The following is a 22689-nucleotide window of genomic DNA, read 5'->3' on the forward strand; positions in this document are numbered from 1 at the left end:
TGATCTTAATTGCTACATCCACTTTCGAAAAAAGGATTATCCCTCTAAGACCCATTAACAAACAATTAAAATTGAAAATTTAATTATTAAATAATTACTATAAATTCTATTTAAGAATAGTCATTTTTATTTTAATTTGTACTAAAACTATAAAAATCTATAAGGCCTCAACTTTAAGCCAATTATTAATTTGAACTACATGAAAAAACACAAACAAACTTATTTATAAATAAAATACATAATCTTTATAAAAAGAATAGAATAATTTAATATAAAAATCTAACATATATTCTTTAAAATCTTAACATGATAAATATTTTAAATGAAGAGAGCTTCCAACACAATAGTAAATTGTGAGCTTCTTATCTCACAAGTCTTGAAATTCAATTTACTAAACAAATAATTATTATTTTCCTTGCCTTCGAAAACACACACTTAATTCTTATGAATTGTCTATATAATTAAGCCGATAGGCTTATTGTGGGAGCTTTGCTCCCAAATTTACTTTTTTCATCGAAAATGTTGTAAGACTTCTCAGTTTTATGATTTTTTGTTGGTGTAAAAAAAACTCGTTTTTGAAAATTGAAGTTTCCTTTAGCATTGTCAATCTTGTGGGAAAGTTTCTAATTTTTATTTCTTCTCCTTAAGGTTCTAATTTTCCCTCTATCTAACTTATATGATTTACTAATTAACCTATGTTTTTATCTCATTTTTGACATTGTGAAGGCTCTATTGGATTTTCTTTTTGATCACCAATTTCTATTATTTTCTCTTTTTGTGCATGTTCATTATTTTTGCTCATATATGTAGGGATTATAATGTCAAAATTTTATATACTGGTTTGAATTGGTTGACAAGTTTAACATCATGATAAATACATAGTAAGCAGTTACAAAATCCATGCATATATATATATATATATAGAGAGAGAGAGAGAGAGAGAGAGAGAGAGAGATGACAACAAAGAATTGTAAACAAAACTAAATCATATTAGTTATATTTTTTTTCTTTATTTCATGGAACTATAGATTTGTTTTAATTTCATGCTCAAATCATTTTTGAGAAGCTAATTTGATTTGCAAATTTATCCATCTTTCTGCAAATGTCACGTGCTCGTAAAAATGTGGTGTTTATGGAAGATCTTAGAATTGCATTATTTTTATCATCAAATATGTTGACAATGATTCATGCTTTTTATAAATCTTAATAATAATAATAATCAATTTATATGTTAGTTCTGATTTTAGATTGATGATTAAACTACTTATTACTTTATCTTAAAATTAAAAAATAAATTGTCTTAAATTAGAATTTAAAATGCAAAAAGACAATAGAATACAAAATTTATAAAAACAAAATTAAAAGATTGAATTTGTATCTAAATTTTATAGAAAAAATATAGAAAAAGTATTTTCATATAAGTTATAATTTGAAATGATATGCATCAAAACCATCAAATAGAATAGAAATATTTACATTTTTAGAAAAATATAGAAAGTTACATTATGTCTAGATTTTTAGTTTTTTAATTTTAAATTTAAGTTGATTCATTTTAGAAAATTGAAAATAGAAATTTATATAATTTTAAAATTTGAAATGACTTATAAGAAGAAGAAAAATTAAAATATATGTTTTGTAAATATTTCTTTTTCTTTTTTAAATTTAGTAATTATTAAAATAAAAATAAAATGCATGCAAAAGAAAATGTAGTTTACGTATCTTAGAAAGATTCTTTTTGTATCTACTTTTGGTTTTAAATTTATAGTTTAATTTTATCATTTGATTTGTTTTACATAAAACATTTAAAAGTTAGAAAAGTTTGTTATATATGTAGAATAATTTCTACCATTTTATTTTTCTAATAAAAATATTGTTTATAATAAAAATATAGAAAGATTATTTTCATATCAATTACAATTTGAAATGATATGGACCCAAAAAAAATAGAATAGAGATATTTCTTACATTTCTAGAAAAATATAGAAAGTTTACATTAAATTTGAAATGATTTATAAGAAAGAAGGAAAAATTAAATATATGTTATACATATTTATTTATATCTTTAAGGTTTTAAAAAAAAATAAATTCAGTAATTATTAAGATAAAAATGAAATGCATGCCAAAAAAATTTGTTTACATATCTTAAAGATTTTATTTTTATCTAGATTTTACTTTTGAATTTATTGTTTAATTTTATAATTTAAATTTTAATGCAAAAACATTTAAAATTTAGACATGTTTGTCATATAAGTAAATTATTTTCTACGTCTTTTTATTTGCATAATTATAACAATTATTTATTTATTTAAATAAATTAATTTATTGTAATGCCAACGTAATACATAATATAAATATCTATTTACCTATATTATAATAATGTATTTTAGGGTCACTATATTCGCACAACTGTTAGAACTATCGAGGCACTTGCTATGGTTCGCCTTTTAAGCTATCTAAAAAGAATCGAAAAAATGGAAGAGGATAGATGGCCGAAAGTTGTCTTTAGGGACACACTATGTAAGCGAAAAAGGACATGGATGCAACAAAACATCAAGTGGATGAGTAAATGGAATATTCATTTCAATATGTGCCCCACAAATAATAAAGAAATAAAGGTCTTTGTTATGGAGAAATTCTACAAGAGAAATTGGGGAAGCGAGATTGGGAGGAAGAAACTATATTATATATATGAGTTCAACCCCACTTGTGATCAACTCGAAAAAGCGTACATAGGAGCCAACATTTCTTGGAGAGCTAAAATTCTTATTGCTCAGCTGAGAACCAACTCTCACCAACTTCGTTATGAGACCGGGCATTGGAAGAGGCCAAAGGAGGCTTGGGAAGAGAGAATTTGCAAATTTTGCAACTTTGGGAAAGTGGAAACTAAACAACACTTTATTCTAGAATGTGAGGCCTACAAGGATAGTAGGGATAAGTTTGCGGATACTATATGTGACAGTTCTTGGCATAACCTATTCAACGAAGAGTACATTGAGCAATTGGGGGGGCTCATCATTAGTCTACACAAGAGGCGAACATCGCTACTTAAGTCTGCTTGAGTTGTCTTGCTGTCCCATAGGCTATTTTTAGCCTCGTGGACGTTAATTTTTTTTTATCTATCTATCTTATGTAAATTCTAACTATAACCACAATCTCAATCCTAACTATAACCATTATCACAATTCTAACCTTCATCATTTTTCCAAACCCTTACTCTAGGCTAAACCCCAATCCAAGCTTTAATCATAATGTAACTACAATGTGACCTTAACCATAGCTTAAACCTTAAACATAATTTGAATCCTAACTTAATTCGATTCTGTGTATGGCTTGAAAATGGTAAACACCTACTAAAAATATAAATCCATATATCTTAATAAATTAAGCATTGACTTAACATTAATCTTTATTAATTCAAAAGTAGAAATCAAATCCTTACTCTAAATAAAATTGAGTTTTCAATACCTTCCAGAATGTTCTCCAATTAATTAAACTTTGAACCTAACTCTAATTCTTAGACAAAACCAAGCCGAAGTCAAGATTAATTATCATATTTTGTGATTAATTAATATTATTATTTGTTAAGTGCAATAGATTCAAACCCAAGACCTTTTCAATAAAAAATTCACAATTTACCATTGTGTTGCAAGCTCTTGCCTAAATCTAAATAAATTAACCTAATCCTACACCATGTAATTTGTAATTTTTTTTTTTTGTGTCTCATAGCCTTAATCCTAAATAATATTAAAAATTAAAGATATATTTAATCATTAATTCATTTATACAAATCACTCTAATCGTTTGCACGTACATAAACGTGCAACATAGATTTAATATAAAACCCTTTCAAAGTTTTAACCGACTGGAAAAATCTGGTGAAAGGAAGGCTCTTAATTCATTATTATTATGAAATGCCGATAGTAAGTACATAGATTTATTATGAAACCCCTTACAAAATCCTTTTCATGGGACCGTAGGCCTTAGCATAGAGATAAAAGTCTTAACTAGTTTATCCTAATGTTATGTGGCCAAAGAACAATTTTGTTCAGATATTTTTTAAGGCAGCGAAGTGGGCGACGGTGGCGGCAGGTTTTTGCAAGGGTTTATAAATACGCTGACAGGCCTAAAACATTTCTATTTCCAATATTTATGGTCTAAACGACGGTTGCCTTCGGATAAATATAGTATATGAATTGTTCATAGTTTTAAGTGATTGAGTGAATCTGCCTGTAATTCATCTGCAGATATGTCAAATGCTTTGACAACACATTATTTATTTTCGCCCTTTGCCTGCCCTGTTTTTGCTGGGAGGCACAGAAATTCTGTTTACGTTAAAAATAAACCACAAGATGCAAAATTTAGCCTTATCTCTGACTTCTATATTTCTAGACCAGGAGTGCATCGAGGCTTGTTCAAAGAGAGTACTGCAAATGCAAGTTGTAATTCATATTCAGTGGTGCTTGAGCGCTCAGCTCAGGTGGATTTGCCCATGCTTAAACCAGAAAGTTTTGGTTTTGGAGGGGAAGAGGATCTTGATAAGGAATTTGCCATTACCACCACGACCCTGGTGGAAGAGGAGGAGGAGGAAAATGACCTTGATAAGGAATTTGCCATTGCCTCCACGACCATAATGGAGGAGGAGGAGGATGGGGCCTCATCCGTCGGCAGTAGCATTGGTACTAGAGGAGGTCATATAGACATCAAGCAACCAATGTGAGTACTCCTTACTCTTCTTTGTACTAACTTTAATTAGTTCCATCCGGAAAACACATCGCTGCAAACAAATCCCTCATGTAATTAGGTCTTTTCCCCTCGAACTTTATATATACTATTACGCACAAACGCCCAATTACAAGTCCATCACGAAGGTGCAATTTTGTCCTTTGGATTTGAGTTATACCATTACACCCGAACGCCCGATAGCAAGTCTCTTATCTAGGTGAGTCTCTGCCCTTTCAATTTTATTTATATTACTGAAACGCTCAATAACAAGTTCCTCGAGTACGTACGCCCCTACCTTTGAATTTTATTTATTTGAGTATACATATCGCCCATAAAAGTCCTTCACATTAGTACGTTCCTCAAGTACGTACGCCTCTGCCTTTGAATATGATTTATTTGAGTATACATATCGCTCAATAAGAGGACTTCACATCACTACGTTTCTGGCTTTTGAATTTCATTTTTACGAACTCCCGTTAACAAGTCCTTTATGTAAGTACTCCTTTGCCCTTTGAACTTTATTTATATTGTTGTACCAAATGACCCAATAACAAGTCCATTACATTGTTATACTCAACTGCCCAATAATAAGTCCCTCTCTGATGCAGCTATCCCTCATATAAGACTCACTCTTCAAAACAAGGAAAGCACTATGTATTTTTTTGAAAATTGTTAAATCTAAAAGATAAATTGCAAACCACAAAACAGAGAAAGAGAGATAGATTTATCCTGGTTCATCACAAATGTGGCTATGTCCAGACTGAAGAGCAGAGCATATATTTATTCAGTCACTACAGCTTACATACACAGGGATTTGCCCTTATATTTATACAATAGTCTTCAATAGAAGACAAAGGGTCAAGCAAGAAATAAACAGTTAGGGAAGATGAAATGAAGAGTTGGACTTCACATCCAACAGTCTCCCACTTGAAGTTCAACTCATGCTGCAACCTCATATCTGAACAACCTACCACTTAAACTCTGTTTTCCCTTACCAAATCCCATTGCAAGAAATTTTGCCAATAGACAATCATCACAGATGAAATAGCAACCACAGCCAATTGCTAATCATATCCAACCGATTATAAAACATCAATAGATTTATGCTGAAATATCCAACTCATACAACAGTGAGCAATGTCAACCAAAAATGGACTCAGTGTACCCATTAACACACTAAAGGTGTGACACTAACTTGAGCTGATCTGCAAACTGCAACCAACCTGCTGCAAAATATCACAACCTCTTCCAACTCCTTTCTTGGGAGGAACACCCATGCAAACCATAATATCAGAACCTCTTCCAAGTCCTTTCTTGGGAGGAACACCCATGCAAACCATAACTCATCCTTCTATGGTCCATAGTTGGAAAATTTGCCAAAGGCAAAAACTCGCCAAGCCTCCCAAAAGTTTAATCGGGAAAAACTCGGCGATTTATAAAAAAAAAACTCGGGAAAACTCGGGAACCTTAAAAAACTGCTGAAATTTAATCAAAAATACATTTATTTTGCAAAATTTAATGAGAAGATGCATTTAATAAGTTAATTAAAGAGAATACAAAAGAAACAAGCAGAGTTTAGATATATATAAATGCATAGTGCATACAAATGCAACAAAGAATAAAGAAAAACGAGTTTTTGCCCTTTTAAGCCGTCACAGGCTGCAGGCCAGGCAAACCGCGAGTTTTTAATAAAAACTCGCCGAGTAATTGGCGATTAATTGTGTTGCAGCCGAGTTTTTGGATTTGCGAGTTAAGTGGTGAAAAACTCGCCAAGCTGAAAAAATCGGTGATTTTTTAAAACTCGCCTAGTATTCGGCGATTTTTCCATCTATGTTCTATAACACCACTAAGTGCTCAGCTATGTCAAGTATGATCTCCTGTACCTCCCCAAATGAGAGCATTTACAATACCCATACAACATGGATGAAAGCTCCTATAAATAAGAAGATCAAACTCCAAACATTCCAAAACTAGGAATAATCTCAAACCATCTCCTAAACTCAAATGCACAAGAAGATAAATCTGCCAAGTAGACCAAGGGTGGGGAGTGAGAATGCTCCTCTAGGATAAACCAAGTCACAATGACTCGTCTCCAAGAACAATCTCCACTAGGTCCATAATGAATTTGTGTCCATCCATAGGTGTAAGTTCCTTGGACTTCATGCTGAAACCTCCAAAGAGAAACCGTCTCAACAAATGTTCTCTAAACCAAGAGAATTTTGTAGCCTCACCCAAGCCTCTTAGTTTTCAAGAGCACCTTCATGGCCAGTCTGCCAAAGTACACGATACCAAGAGTGCTAACCAAGATCAATAATCAAAACTCCCACCGCATTTCTGCATTACTTGGGACTGAACACGACAACTTGATCTACATAAATCAAAACCTTATGCTTTAAGGAGCAAAACTTGTCAAGAGAACCTCTATCATGCCAACGCTTTAATCTAGAATCAAGAGTTCACCATAGCACAATAACAAGCATCTCCAATCCAATGAAGGCAACCATCTCATGACAGCAAAAATTTCTTGCTAAAACTCCCACTGCAGTGTGACACCAAACTATTCATGATATCAAAAGCAAAATCTGAAAAAGGATACCAATCATCACACAATCAGCAGTGATGCCTGAAGCTGCAATTTCTCCATAATCTGGACAAGTAGAATGAGAAATTGACGTTTCCCAATAAAGTATTGAGAAGTCTCCCATAGCTGTCTCCTTATACAGGAGTACCTTGATCATCATTCTTTATTGACTCTAAACAACCGATGCCTCTGCCTCACTAATGTATTCAAACAATACAGAGTCTGCTGTAAAACTTGCTCTGTCTTCACTCGGAAGAGCATCACCATACCCACTCAAGTTGTTTGAAATTTGATGCTGGAGCACCACCATGTCCTTTGCTACCACCACTGAGCTGCTAGGCGAGTCAATATTCTCTATAAGACCTTGACTCATCGATCATAGCAACGGCACTGATTAGGAATGACTTGCAAGTAGTTTTGAAACTAACTTGAGCTGCTTTGATGGCAGTCAAATGGCACTCGGAACCAAAACATGTCTATATCTGATAAATCCACCTCTATTTCAATTCCATAGACACCCTGGACTCTTCACGTCCCAGTGCTTCCAGTCACCTAGTCAGTGTGCTCTGTTTGATGTTCCCTTACAGCTTTCTGTGCCTTCTCTAACACTGGAGCCTCCTTCTATTGTGCACTGAACTGAGGATATGGGTACTTCTCACCCATCTCTTTTGAAGGAATCCCAACAGTCACAGGTTTGACCCCAGAAATATCCTTTCCTCCAATTGCTTTGTATGCACGTTGTTTCTCGTTCTCCTTGCTAGGGAAGAGAGAAAATCGTCCATCTCGAAACACCTTGCTTTTCCTCATAACTACTTCTAATTCATCACTATGGCAATTTCTCATCTTCATCTGCAAACAATCACTGCCCGATCTCGCTCTCTGCTCCACCTCTCATCTCGAAGATGTCATTTTGAAGCATCTAGTGTTACCTCATTAAGCATGTGCCCTGTTTTTCCCCGCTCCATCTCTATCGGTGCTCTAACTTAATTGTCAAGGGAGCTGGTTCGGCTTAATCTCAATCTTAAGCAAACATAGGAGGCCATCAAACTTGCGGTCAAAAGCTTTATGAATTCCTTTCCTTAAAGATAGCCTTCCTTTAATTTTGTTGCAACATGATGAGGACCTTCCATGGTTGTCATGCCTGCGAAATCTCAGAAAATTATCAACATCTTCTCTGGGCAATTCAAATCAATTACTCATCTGAATCATCTCTAGTTTTGTAACACTGCACACGCGTAGTGAATCAGTTTTCCCCGTATTTGAATATGATAACCACATCCTTTGACTGAACTGCTCTTTTTGTCATCTCAGACCTCTTTTTCTGAGAGCACCTGCAATGGATCTTGAATAGGGCTTTTCTATTCTTATGGTCAATCCCATTCTTCCTCTGCAGTCTTGTGTTTTAACAGGCCTCTACTTGCCTTGGACTCTTGTAGTCTGCTCTCCAGGATCTTACATGGTCCGATACCAATTGTTAAATCTAAAAGATAAATTGCAAACCACAAAACAGAGAAAGAGACACATGATTTATCCTGGTTCACCACAAATGTGGCTACGTCCAGACTGAAGAGCAGAGTATATATTTATTCAGTCATTGCAGCTTGCATACACAGGGGTTTGCCCTTGTATTTATACAATAGTCTTCAACAGAAGACGAAGAGTCAAACAATAAATAAACAGTCAGGAAAGATGAAATGAAGAGTTGGACTTCACATTCAACAAAAAATCTAGCATTTGTTCTTCATGATCTGCATCTCCTATATTGTAAATCCAGAAAGCATCTGTTTAAAAAATGCGCATTTTTGACAATCTCTAGATTTTCAAAAAAAAAAAAATTCTTTGCCCTTTAGTGCTTGCTGAATAGAGATTTAGCCAGTGCCTTTATAACCTCCACTTTGAATTTTATTTTTCACAAATGTCCAACAAGAAGGCACTCATGTAAGTGCCACATGGTCCTTTGAATTGTTTTCTTCATTATGCATAAACCACTCATTGCTTCTCTCTGTTTTCTTCTTGTAGTTTTGGGAAGAGACTAGAAGAAATGGTGTGTGGAAATTCAAAGGCATCATATAAAGACCGTGTCTGGCAGAGAGAGCAGAAAGAGTTGAAAAGAAGGCAGTTGAAGATAGAGACTGATGCATGGGCAGGGGCAGTGGAGGAGTACAAGGAACTTCTCAGAGAGATGTGTGCAAAAAAACTGGCTCCAGAACTGCCTTATGTGAAGGCACTTTTGCTAGGGTGGTTTGAGCCTCTGCGTGATGCCATTGCTTCCGAGCAGGACTATCATCGGTCGAGGACATGCAAGAAGATTTATGGGATCGAGTTCTGTCAGCTGCCAGCAGATAGCATGGCTGTTATTACACTGCATAAGATGATTGAGTTGTTGATAACAGGGGAAGATTCCACCTCTATTAAGGTTTGTCGTGCCACACTGATAATTGGCGAGGTTATTGAGAATGAGGTATGCAGACAAACGAATTTTAATTTGTTATACTTTTTCTAGGCATTGCAAGTTTCTATGAACTGGATAGGATTTAAATGTAGGACTGTACCATGACTTTGATTGCAATGCTGGGTTGTCCTACCATTGATGTGATTTGGTGTGTGGTTTGTTGGCTGTGCCCTGCTTTGGTTTGCGAGGTTCATGTACAAGTGTACCTATCAATGTAGAACATGTTTGCTGCAGTTATTTGCTGTCTTATTGTAAGATTGAATCCAGGTAATTTTCCTCCAAGGAACACTCATTATCATTATTCCACGACCCATTGAATCAAAATTGACTTGATAAGGCAATGATTGTAGGAATCACCCTGCTTTTCTAATTGGTCCAAGACTTATCAAGGAAACTGTTAATACTCTCTAAGCAAGCATTAGATCATTTACACTTAATGTTGTTTCCTCACAGGCTAAGGGCAATTTCACCTTTTGTATTTATGCTGAAGAGTAGGACAAGGAATAATAAGCAATTTCAAGGCACAACTCAGACCTTCAAATGTTGGTCTTGGCAAGGGACACTTCGCCCAATATCCCTCGTTGACTTTTGAAGATTGTTTGAGCTACAAAGGCCCAACCTTGAACAAAGGGATCCCTATGAATCCACAAACGAATCTCTGCTTCTTCTGACCTTAAGACATCCCACTTGTTCCAACCAATCACTAATTAATTGTACTTGATGCAATTCAGTAGTGTCTCATTCACAATTAGGCTAACTAGCTGACTGAACAAAGGGCATTTTCAGATAGCCATTTGCTCCTCTATAACATACCTCACAATAGACTAGGGTTGTTTTGGAACTCCTCGCCTAACGATGGACTGGTAATCTGATGTGAGCCCCAATTAGCCCTATTCTACGAAGGAAGTATATCAAACTCTTACTTCCAATTCTCAATTTGAGTTTCAGAGGCTTAGGCAAGTGTAAAAGGGTCTGAATATGTCATTTGCAAGGTTTAGAATGGTACCCATGTCTCCCTTTTGCATAACCCTTATTCTAGCTAGTTGATAAAACAAGGAAATCAGAGAAAATGACACTAGGGCTTTCTCAAGCTCAATCAAAACACCATGAGGTCAACCTGCAATTTCCAAAATTAGTTAGCCCATTGTATATCCTTCCCAAACCCTGATTTTTAGAATTTTCCTTTAATGGCTTGTGCTTCAATCTCCAAATTTGTCGCCAAATCCTCCAAATAGTAGGTCTGTGGACTATTTTTACTAAAATTGCTCTAACTTTGTTCAAATACCGTGAAAATTGATCAAATCAGATGCAAATGAGAGGAGATTTATTATTCTTCCAATCAAACTTGGTTTCAACCACAATCTGTCCATACAATGCTCTGCAACTTTGAGAAATGCAGAAAATCAGTATACAATCAGTTAGTTTGTATTCAATTTCGCCTTAAGAACCTCCAACAACCTTGCCTTGAGGATTTTGAGGCTTATTAACTTGTTTTTCACTGAATTTCAACGGTTGGAACAACTTTTCAAATCCATGACCATTGTGCTACCAAAAATGCAAAAACACAAAAATTGCAAAGCAACTTTTGCAACTTTTGAGCATTATTGACAATACTCGATCTATGGACTCAAAGTGTCCCCTTTACATTAAAAAAAAGTCTCAATAGACCTTATTTGTACCAAAACTTTAACTTGACCTCATATGTACATCATGTTGACCACCCTAGACTAGGTGCCCATGCAACAATCTACTAGAAATATAGTGTGTTGCCTTTCTGTCAGATTTTCTCATCCATTACATCTAAATGCTAGAGTGCAGCAGTTCAGTGATTCAATATTTATAGCAGTTGGTACAACTAAAAAAGGTGTGCAGTGTCTAGCAGATGCACGTTACCTTGAAATTGATTCAATATGCTACATTCATGTTTCAACCTACGCGTCATCCATTTTCGTTTTATTGAAACCTGTTCAATGCATGTTGAAAAGCTGAGCAACATGAAAACATAACACATATCCACTACAATTCATTATTTGAAATTTAAATAATATTCTTGCGAGTGTTATTTATACAAATTTTTGGTTGCATATAATCCTTGTAAACAGCTTATGAATAGTAAGTTTAGAAATGGAGAACACAGGGCCAATCCATTCACATACCTAAATCGACCATATACCACTTTAATTGCATTATGGCTGAAAAATGCAAAAGCACTGATGCTTTGTTTGGTAGGTTTCAAAAAGCACCGCAATATGTCATCTCTTGTCTTTGGCACAAGAAATTATGTTTTGTTAATTCTAGTAGTGGCACCTTTTTTCTACGACTCTATGCTATAGGTTAAGATTGAATTGGTAACACCGGATAATTGTTAAAGAAATATATGATATGATGCAGCGTTGATCTAGCTTGTTCTCTTTTCATGGTATCCATACTGTAATTAATATTGTTGCTGTAGAAAGGCAGTGATGGTTATTTTTTAAGTCAATGAAGATTTTGGCTAGTTGGTAATAATGTAAATGGGTATTCTAGGTTCGTGTGTATGGCATTTCTTTAAGTTTTAGTCTCACCTATGGGTAAGAGGATTGTAAAGTTAAACACATGCTTCCAATTTGATTACTGCAAATTTAATTCTCATCTGTTTGTTCCAGATTAGGATTCACAAGTTTTTAGAGAAGGCAAAGAAAATTAAAACATCTCGAAGACCAAAAATGGTTGAAGGAGAGAAACATGAATTTTTAACTAAGGAACACAAAGTAAGTAGCAAAGTTGTAACAGACTTGATGGAAAAACGGAAAGGATGGCAATTGAGGAAGTTAATAAAAGGAGAGGATGATTCAAAGCCTTGGAGTGAGGAAATGCGGGTGAAGGTAAGGATTTGTCATTTAGGTTGCAAACTATGAATGGTATGTGATTCATATCTTTTAACTTGATGCATTATATGCGTTAACTTCTGTTATGTATTTTATAGGTTGGTAGTCGTTTGATAGAGATTCTACTACAAACAGCCTTCATACAACTTCCTTTTGACCAATCTGCAGAAGGGTTAGCTGATATTCGACCTGCATTCAAACACTCGATGAGGACAACTACAATTGGGTAGTAATAATGTGAATCCTGATTTTATCAGTTCATTCTACCTGTTCCAATCTGTAGATGAAATTTGCCATTCCTAAACGTTTTATTATTTTTATACATAGGAAGACTTGTAGGACATATGGTATTATTGAATGCGATCCACTGGTGAAGAGGGGCCTGGAGAGAACAGTAAGCTAAAATCTTGCCAAATCCAATTGTTATTTAGATTTTGTATCTTTCATTCAGATGATAAACTTTTTAAGTAGTGAATTAGTGGAGTAAATTTTTACTCACCATGTGTCTTGATTGCCCATAGAATGTTGATGGTTTTGACCGTTGAGATTATCTGAGCTTAAAGGATCCAACATGCTTATATGTTTTGACCATGCCTTACTAGAAATTATCATTTATCTTTACAGGCTGGGAACATCGAGATGCCTTACATGCCAATGTTGGTTAAACCTCATCCTTGGAAAGGGTATGGGTTGTTTTGCAATAGTTTCTGATGATATGATTTTTAATCAGTGACCAAATGAAGTGGTACTTTGCAGTTTTATGGATCTGTTCCAAATGCATAATATCTGACTTTAGATGGGCTTTACAAGCAGGATTGGGCATTTTTTCTGTAGCTTAATTAGCAAATGTATGCAATGAATGCTTGTTATATTCTGGGAACTTTTTGAGTCTTTTTTGCATATGGATATCTGTCCTACAAAGTTTAATCAAATGAGTTGTTATTAGAAAGAGACTAGTTAAAGTGAAGAGGGTTTTGTCCAATATGATCAACTTAGAGAAGCCCTGGCAATTTCAGGATATGATCACTTTTTTAAGAAGCTATGGTCACAGAATATATGTTCACTTAATATACGTCAGGTGGAAAAGCTTTGGATGTATAATGTGGATATTGGTGTTGTTCAAATTTGTTGTAAATAATTTTGCATTGTTTAGTTTCCTTTAAAACTCTATTTTATTTCTAAGTTGAAAATGAATCTTGTTGTTTTGTTGGCATTCAATACAATGGTGCAATTATTTTCTCTGTGTCAAGATTATTTTTTGTCAAGAACTGTGGTATTGAAGACTTTCAATCTAAATAATTGCAGGTTTTCAAAGGGAGGTTATTTATTCTTGCGTTCTCTTGTTATGCGCACCCATGGAGCAAAAGAACAACAAGAAGCTATCAGGAACGTAAAATGTCAGATGGAAAGTGTGTACAAGGTACGGCTGTGTTGAGCACTGTTGTAGAGTTGAATTTTCACACATTAAACTTGAATGTGACATGATGCTGGTTTTCAAGTAATGAATTTCAAAGAAATCCAATCTTCTTGAAAACCCTCTTTCTCAAAATTTGCTCCTCCAAACCTGTGTGTGGAGAAATGAGCTCTAATTTCTTAATAAAGAACTTTCACCCTTTAAGGTTTCGGTTTTACAATCATATAACTCTTTTCTTTATTATTTTATTTTATTTTAATTTCATGTGCAGACTTTTTGCATCTTAATAAAAATAAGCTTTATTAAATCTATTCTCTCACTCTTTTACTAAGTCACAAGACGTCTTTAATAATTTATACATGTGCTAATTTTCTAGTTTTTGACATTATAATGTCTGTGTGTAGGGAACTGAGGTCTTTATTGTCTTAAGGATCTTAGCCATTTGTTCTCCTTTGAATTTATCTAAGTTGCCATGACTTTTTTATGGTCTATTGAGGATTTATTATTTAGCTTTAATTCTTTTTTAACTTCAGGCATTGGATATTCTTGGTTCAACAAAATGGAGAGTGAATAAGAGAATTCTTGACATTGTGGATGCGATTTGGGCAGAAGGTGGTCGTCTTGCAGGCTTGGTTGACCGTGATGATGTATGTTTATCCTCACAATATTTGCACAAGTTTGAATGATTTCTTATCTGCAAGAGCATATAATGCCAACATTCATAGATTTTAAGATGATGCTTCACTATTATAGATTTTTATTGGTATTTTAGAAATTTAAATTAAGTGTGTTTCATTATTTTGTTGCCTAAATTTTGCAGTTGGTGTGAAACTTCTTAATTCATTCACACATAAATAATAAAATAATAATAATTTGTAGGTGCCCCTTCCCGAAAAACCAGATACTGAAGATGAAGTGGAAATAGGACGTTGGAAATGGAAATTCTACAAGGCGAGGAAGACAAATAATGAGAGACATTCTCGGCGTTGTGACATTGAAATAAAACTTGCTGTAATAAACTCTATAAAACTCTTAAATTTAGCTTTTTAACAGAGATTTCCAAATGAATGATCAATGTGTAGTTTCATGTATATGGACTTAAATTTCCATTCTTTTATATTCAAACAGGTGGCAAGAAAAATGAAGGATGAGGAAGGTTTTTATTATCCGCATAATTTGGATTTTCGAGGCCGTGCTTATCCAATGCATACACATTTAAATCATCTAGGTTCAGACTTGTGTAGAGGAATTCTTGAGTTTGCGGAGGGTCGACCATTAGGCAGGAGAGGGCTTTTCTGGCTCAAGATACTTTTAGCCAACCTATATGCAACAGGTGGTGTAGACAAATTATCTTATGATGGCCGGATTGAATTTGTTGAAGACAACATTGAAAGTATCATAGATTCTGCGGAGAGGCCACTTGAAGGGAAACGTTGGTGGATGGGAGCCGAAGATCCCTTTCAATGTCTCTCAGCTTGCATGAGTCTGTCAGATGCACTGAAGAGCTCTTGTCCAGAGAGTTTTGTCTGCCATACGCCAGTTCATCAGGTCAATTGTCATAGAATTCTGAGCAGTGAAGGCTTCACATAATATCTTCCAAGTTTGGCATTGTTGTTTCTATGTGCTATGACATCTTTAACACAAAAGTATATTCCATTTGGATGACACAGGCTGATTTGTCCTTTGTGCAGGATGGTTCATGCAATGGCTTGCAACACTATGCAGCCTTGGGAAGAGACAAGGTTATAGATTTATATTCTCTTGTTTTTTGCACAAATTTGGTTGTCTATATCTTCTTCTTAAAAGCAGATAGATTGCTTTTATTTTGATACCTGTATGCATCTTATACCTGTATGCATCGATGATTGGCATGATATATGTAGCATCTTACTGTCGTGTGTAAAGGAGTTTTTAACACTTTTTTTTATCAGTTTGGTTATAGTCTGTTTGATGAATAACTTGTGAACAGAGTTATATTCAAGGTACAAGGCAACCAATTATAATGTGTCTCCAATATACTAGTGGAATGTCTAAAGGAAAATTATTCCCAGCATGAGTAATACATTCATGATGTTTCTATACCTAAAATGATGATACGGTATTATGGTCAGCTTCAAAATTTGAAATACAGAAGGCATTTACATGCGCATGTTAAATGCATGCTCTCCATGTATGTGCACTTGCGCAGTATAAAGCTTTGGAAGTGTCAACATTGATGCTAAATAGTAACAATTCAAATATTGGAATGACTTTTAAGCCTCAGGCAGATGCTTTTCTTTGAAATATCGTAACTGGCAAGGTACTTAATTTTACTGTGAACAAAATTGTGATACTCAAGAATTACCTGTAGATTACAAAAATGATAATGAACATAAGTTTGCAATTGGTGCAATGAGTTGGGGAACATAAGATGAAACTTGGAATACTTAATAACCATATCCTCAATTTTTTTTTGTTTTATCCTGTCTTCTTTTATTGATGGAACAAATTTTAGGTTTTCCAGTTGATATTTGTTTCTGAAAGAAATTCCCTGGTTTCACACTTAGTATCAGAAATTCTTAGTTCCTTTGTAATGAAACTACACTTATAACGATTTTTTTCCTTCATATGGTCAACATTGGCTTGGGTAACTATATCTTATTTCCTGCAGTCATAAAATGGTGAATGTGATCTAAAATACTTTTTATTCTTGTTGGAACAATCTTTAATAAATTATATACCTGTGTCCTGGGTAACTATGATAACTTTCTGCAGTGGTAAAATGGTGAAATGTGATACTAAAATACCTTGCATTTCATGTTGGGTCAATTTTGAGTGAATTATATACTTGTGTCCGAAGATTCTAATTTTTCTGTTAATTGGATTGTGATCATGAAATTTTAGCAATTCTTATTGCTTATCTTTCTAATGATCAATTAAATTATTCAACTGTAGTTGTAGATGAAAACTTATATGTTTTTTCTTTATTCTTGCCCAGACATAAAAGTAAGAATCTTCTCTATCTATTTTTTTCTAGAGTAATTATATGCTTATTTTTATCCTAATTCTTTTTCCCTAATCTCATTGAGTCATTCAACATTGGGCCCATTATAAATCTTCTGAGTAGCTGGAAACTCCTGTCCCTCTTTCGGCATGCATATTCTCGTATTCATTTTGGAAACATATTTGATATGGACCAAATAAACATTAAGTATTGTACCCATGTGTACCCAAAAAAACTTGATTTTACAACTGTAAAAATTACTACGCGGTTTGATTTTTAAAATTTTTTTTTGTAAATCTTCCCAAATTTAAAAAACTTCATTAATGCAATTTTCACCTTTTTTTTTTTGAAATAAACAAAATCTGCACCAAATGAAATGTTTCTCTATTTATGTAGCATTTGTGTCTATATTGCTTTTGAATTAATGAAAATATCCTCTAATAATTTTGAAAATTGAGTTAAATAAGACTTTGTTTTTTATTAAGGTCATATCCAACTATATCAGTTGAAAGGGTGAAATTGTTGCAGAACTCTTGATGGTGTTGTTGCTGGTGCAGTGATCAGTATGGTTGTTGCTATAGAGTTGATGGTTTTGCAGAGTTGTTTATGTTTCTGTTGCAGAATTGTTGATGATTGCTGCTGTTTTTTATGGTTGTCATTAATGGCAACATACTGCTTTGGTGGTTGGTATTGGGCTCAATACTCATGATATATTGCAGATGTGGTTTTGAGGTTTTGTTGGTCTGGAGGTTGGTGCTCTGGATGGTTGATGTTTATGTGTTCCAGTGAGGTTTTAAGAGATCTTTGTGTCTGACTCTGGTTTGTGATTCTCTGATGTTTCGGATGTGTTACTGTTTGTTTGGGTTCATATCTGCAATATTCTAAGTTTGGGTTGTGTTGATGTTGTCCGGACCGGAGGCATGGTTACTAATGGTATTATTTTCTTCTTGGGCTCCGACTTTTGTGACATATGGATAATGTGTGTTTGGCGTGGTCCACTTTTCATTCCTCCCCGCCCAGAGAATGTTTAGTATGGACCTATTCCAAATCATGTTTTGTTGGCCGATTTGACGTTTTCATATTTTAAAATCAATATAAAGGATGTGTGCAATAGATTAGTAAGGAAATTGTCAGGAGGAAGATCTGTTAGATACCATGCAAAGTTTTTGCGAAACTGTGAAGTTGGGTTGTGAGCGGAGTGTGTGTTCTGTTGCTGTTAGACACCAGAGGTAGTGAGCCAAAAGTTTCTTCCGGCAGTGTAAAAGTAGATTAAATTTATTTCAGACTAGTTTCAATTTTCAGAATTTGATGGTTACTAATTCCAGATTCCTTATTTGCAGATTTCAGTCTTGATCTATTTCAAATGTATGTGAAGCAGATTCAATATTAACAAATACTGAATATCAAAGTATAATCGCAGAACTCCAAATAAGGCAGAGCATTTATCAATTTCAATGCTCTTTAGCCTATATGCATTTATATGGTGTGCAGGGTTCTGTTCTTGAGTGGACGTGTCTCCACAAAGTGGAGACATGCCCTTCCAATAACAACGATTAGTTAAGCATAATGTAACTGATTACAAATCGGTGTTTTGTTGTTTGTTTGTGATTACAAACCTCTACACCATATCACCAATCTCAAGGGAATATAATCAGACTTCAATTTGATATTATTTGCATATAAGGCTGATCATATGATCCTGGCACGATCAATGCGATGAATATGAAATGTCAAAGAGATGATCTGCAGGAGCAGATCAATTATATACTTGGATTCAAGATCTGATTAAATGATAATCGATTTCAATGAGATCAGTGTTATTTTAAACCAAATAACTATATATATATGTATATGTATATGTATATATGTATGTATATATATATATGTGTGTGTGTGTGTGTGTGTATACATACACATACACACACACACACATACATGCATATGTAGATTATACTATAGATTATCATTAATCTGACCGAAGCTATTATCCTCAACACTCCCTCTTAGCTAGGGATGATAAATAATCTAACCAAGTATATACATCACAATAGGCTCATCTAGTGTGTGAAGAGATATCACCTAACTCGTGATATCTAACCAAGGATCAATGGGATGAACATGAAATGTCAAACAAATAATCTGCAGGAGCAGATCAATTATATACTTGGATTCAAGATCTGATTAAATGATAATCGATTTCAATGAGATAAGTATTATTGTAAAACATATATATATATATATATATATATATATATATATATATATATATATATATATATATATATATATATACATACATGCATATGTAGATTATACTATAGATTATCATTAATCTGACCGAAGCTATTATCCTTAACACTCCCTCTTAGCTAGGGAAGATAAATAATCTAACCAAGTATACATATCACAATAGGCTCATCTATTGTGAGAAGAGATATCACCTAACTCGTGATATCGAAGGACTTGCATATCAAGTCACATGACATTCTTCTTATCTATCCAAGTTATGGTATATTCACTGAGATCAAGTTTCATGATGTCTACCGTAACCAATTACAGCATATCTACAGATACTCTTATCCACCATGATTTATCTCACAAGGATCATAATGATCTTCATTTGAGATGAAGTCTCATGATATCTATCAAAATGTTTGAGAGATACTATCATGACATGCCCACAAATATCAAGTCACATGATATTCATCATGATAGTGAACTAATCATTGTAAAGTCGTAATTTTACAATGTTAAACACAAGTGTTCATTATTTGAAAGATCACCTTTTAATAATGTACACAGGGGGCCCATAAAGTCATAGAGTCGCACATGACAAAAAGAGTTTACACACTATATATATATTAGTACAAGTGAACAGTTTGAGACTCAATCTCAATAATTTACATTTCAACCATATCAAGTTTCTTCCCTGAAATGTTTAACTTTCACTCTGGAGAGAGGCTTGGTGAGAATGTCTGTTGTTTGATTGCTTGTACTAATACACTCCAACCAGGTCACTTTCCTTTCTACGATATCTCCCACATAGTGGTAAGGAATCTATATATGCTTTGATTGATCATGGAATATTGGATTCACTTAAAGCTTAATACGATTCTGATTGTCATAGTGGATGGTGGTAGCTTTTAGGGGCTCAACAAATAATTCCACAAGCAATTTCCAAAGCCATACTGCTTCGCTTGGACCTATAGAGGCTACAATGTATTCAACTTCTGTTGAGCTTTGAGCCATTGAACACTGTTTCTTGCTTATCCAAGAAATCATAGCTGATCCGAGACTGAAGCAACATCTTGATGTGCTTTTCCAATTGGTTACACTTCTAGCCCACTTTGAATCAGATTATCCATGTAGATCTAGGTCATCATTTCTATATTTCAGATCATATCCAATAGTACCTTGAAGGTATCTCAGTAAATGTCTCGTAGCAACAAGATCTATCTCTTTTGGTTCACACATAAATTGGCTTCAAGCATTCATTGCATAGCAAATATGCGGTCTAGTGTTAACCGAGTACATCAGTGATCCAATTATCTGTTTATAGAGTCTAGGATCTACAAATTTTGACTTTGTTGTTGCTTCTTTCAATTTATGTAAGTTGGTTTCCATGGGTGTAGACGTTGGTCTACAATTCATCATTCCAAATCTCTTCAAAATATCAATAATATATTTTCCTTGATTTAAAATGATATCGTCCAATTTAAAAGAAAGTAATGTAAAATGCCCAAGTCCTTCACATCAAATTCAAAGCCCAGGTCCTTACATTGAACAATAAGTTGATTTTCCCTTGTAATTAGCACGTCATCAACATACATGATTAGTATTAACATATCACCCTTAATTGCTTTAAAATAGAGATTTGGATCTGCATCATTCTTTGAAAACCCTAGTCCCATAGGATAGTTGTTTATCCTTTCATACTAGGCTCGAGGAGCCTGTTTAAGTCCATATAGGGCTTTCTTCAATTTGCACACATCTGAATTTGCATTATGAATCTCAAAACCTTCGGGTTGTTCTAGATAGACTTCTTCTATAGCTATTACTGCTTGAACAAAAGTATATCGGGCAACAGGTGCAAACGTCTCTTCATAATCAATACCTTTCTTTTGTGAGAACCTTCTGGCAACAAAACATGCTTTATGTTTCTCTATATTGCCATCTGCAACATGCTTGATTTTGAATAGCCATTTGGAAGAGAACAAATCTCTCTCTATGTCTAGGTACTATATCCCATACATCATTTTTTGAAATGGAATGATACTCCTTTGTCATAGCATCTTTCCATACTTAATGCTTGAGAGCTTTTGTAATACTAGTAGGTTCTGAATTAATGATTTCACTCATAAAGGAAACACATCTTGAGAATCTGTTGGGTCTCTTACTTCCTCTGGAGGTTCCTTTGGGTGCTGCATAATTCTCAGCTTCCTCAATCATCTTTCTAGCCCAAAGTGGTCTCTTTTTGCTATTGTTACTAGGATTCACTTCTAAAGCAGCTTGGTTCTTTTTTTATGATTTCTTTTGGGTACTCCCTCTGAATCTTGGGAGCAGGGTCCTCCTCCATATCTATAGTTGATCCTTAATTTCTATCTCATTAGAGTTGTTTGCTCTCTTGAAGGCAATGTAATCCTCAAAGATGACATCTCTGCTTAGTTCTATTTGTCTCTGTTCAGGTATGTAAATTCAATAGGCTTTTGAGGTTTCACTATAGCATACAAATATCTGTTACTTTCTAGTAGGTTCTAATTTAGACCTCTTCTCTTTTGGCATACGGATGTAGACAGAGCAACCAAATACTCTTAAGTGACTTATGTTAGGTTTTACACCAGTAAAGGCTTCTTTAGGAGTTTTGTTATCTAGGTTGGAATGGGGACATCCGTCTTGAATATGGACAACTGTTCTAGATGTTTCTGCTCAAAATGAGGTCTCTATGTTTTGGTTGTACAACATTGCTCAAGCAGCTTGTACAATAGTTCTATTTTACCTCTCAGCAACACTATTTTGTTGTGGATTATAGGGTACAGCTACTCCTTCTAAATCCTGACATTTACACAAAATTCCTTAAAATTTTTTGATGCATATTTCTTCCCATTGTCTATTCTTAGTACTATAATTTTCTTCCCGGAAGAGTTTTTTGTAAGAGCTTTGAACTCAAACCTTTTACAGGTTTCCTCTTGATTCTTTACACTTAAAAATTTATATCTAGGCCTTTCTAGAGAAGTCATCCACAAAGATTACATAATATAAGAATCCTCCCATGGAGGGTACAAACACGGGTCCACATAAGTCAGAGTGGACTAATTCTAATTCATTTTTGGTTCTACTCAAACTATTTTCAAAATTCCCCTTTGTGTTTTTCTGTTGGGCCTACCCTTTGCGTGCTCTTGTATGAGTTTGATTTAGTTTGGGTAGTCTCGCTACCAAATTTTCCATTGAAGTTAGGGCACAAAAATGAATATGTCCTAACCTTCGATACCAAATTTCATTTGATTCAGAAGTTTCATGAACAGGGGTTCGATTTATTCTCAGTGCAAAGTTTGTATAGATATCCTTGTTTTATACCTATAGTTTATGCCAGAACTTTTCCATCCATAAAGGCAACCCTATATCCATTTGTCTTCAAGTGCAGATATGGATAGTAAGTTCCTCTTAATTCCT

At 34.3% G+C, this 22689-nt stretch overlaps 1 protein-coding gene across 2 annotated transcripts in view; it reads left to right on the forward strand.

Moving 5' to 3' along the window:
* Positions 1 to 3991: 3991 nt before the first annotated feature.
* The window catches only part of LOC149565640 (DNA-directed RNA polymerase 1B, mitochondrial-like), a 63858-nt gene continuing 45160 nt past the window's right edge, over positions 3992 to 22689 (forward strand). The window contains exons 1-11 of one of the 2 annotated variants that reach the window (XM_089819152.1): positions 3992 to 4713; positions 9323 to 9764; positions 12401 to 12619; positions 12721 to 12848; positions 12950 to 13016; positions 13247 to 13305; positions 13928 to 14042; positions 14570 to 14683; positions 14916 to 15047; positions 15165 to 15584; positions 15728 to 15778. In XM_089819152.1, coding sequence (XP_089675278.1) covers positions 4247 to 4713; positions 9323 to 9764; positions 12401 to 12619; positions 12721 to 12848; positions 12950 to 13016; positions 13247 to 13305; positions 13928 to 14042; positions 14570 to 14683; positions 14916 to 15047; positions 15165 to 15584; positions 15728 to 15778 — 2214 coding nt within the window. In that variant the 5' untranslated portion in view covers positions 3992 to 4246. The remainder of the gene's footprint in view (positions 4714 to 9322; positions 9765 to 12400; positions 12620 to 12720; positions 12849 to 12949; positions 13017 to 13246; positions 13306 to 13927; positions 14043 to 14569; positions 14684 to 14915; positions 15048 to 15164; positions 15585 to 15727; positions 15779 to 22689) is intronic. The other variant, XR_016362064.1, reaches the window with a different exon arrangement.

Source organism: Cupressus sempervirens, chromosome 3 (assembly GCF_028749045.1).
Source record: "Cupressus sempervirens isolate cs-2001-9-10 chromosome 3, ASM2874904v1, whole genome shotgun sequence".
NCBI lineage: Eukaryota > Viridiplantae > Streptophyta > Pinopsida > Cupressales > Cupressaceae > Cupressus > Cupressus sempervirens.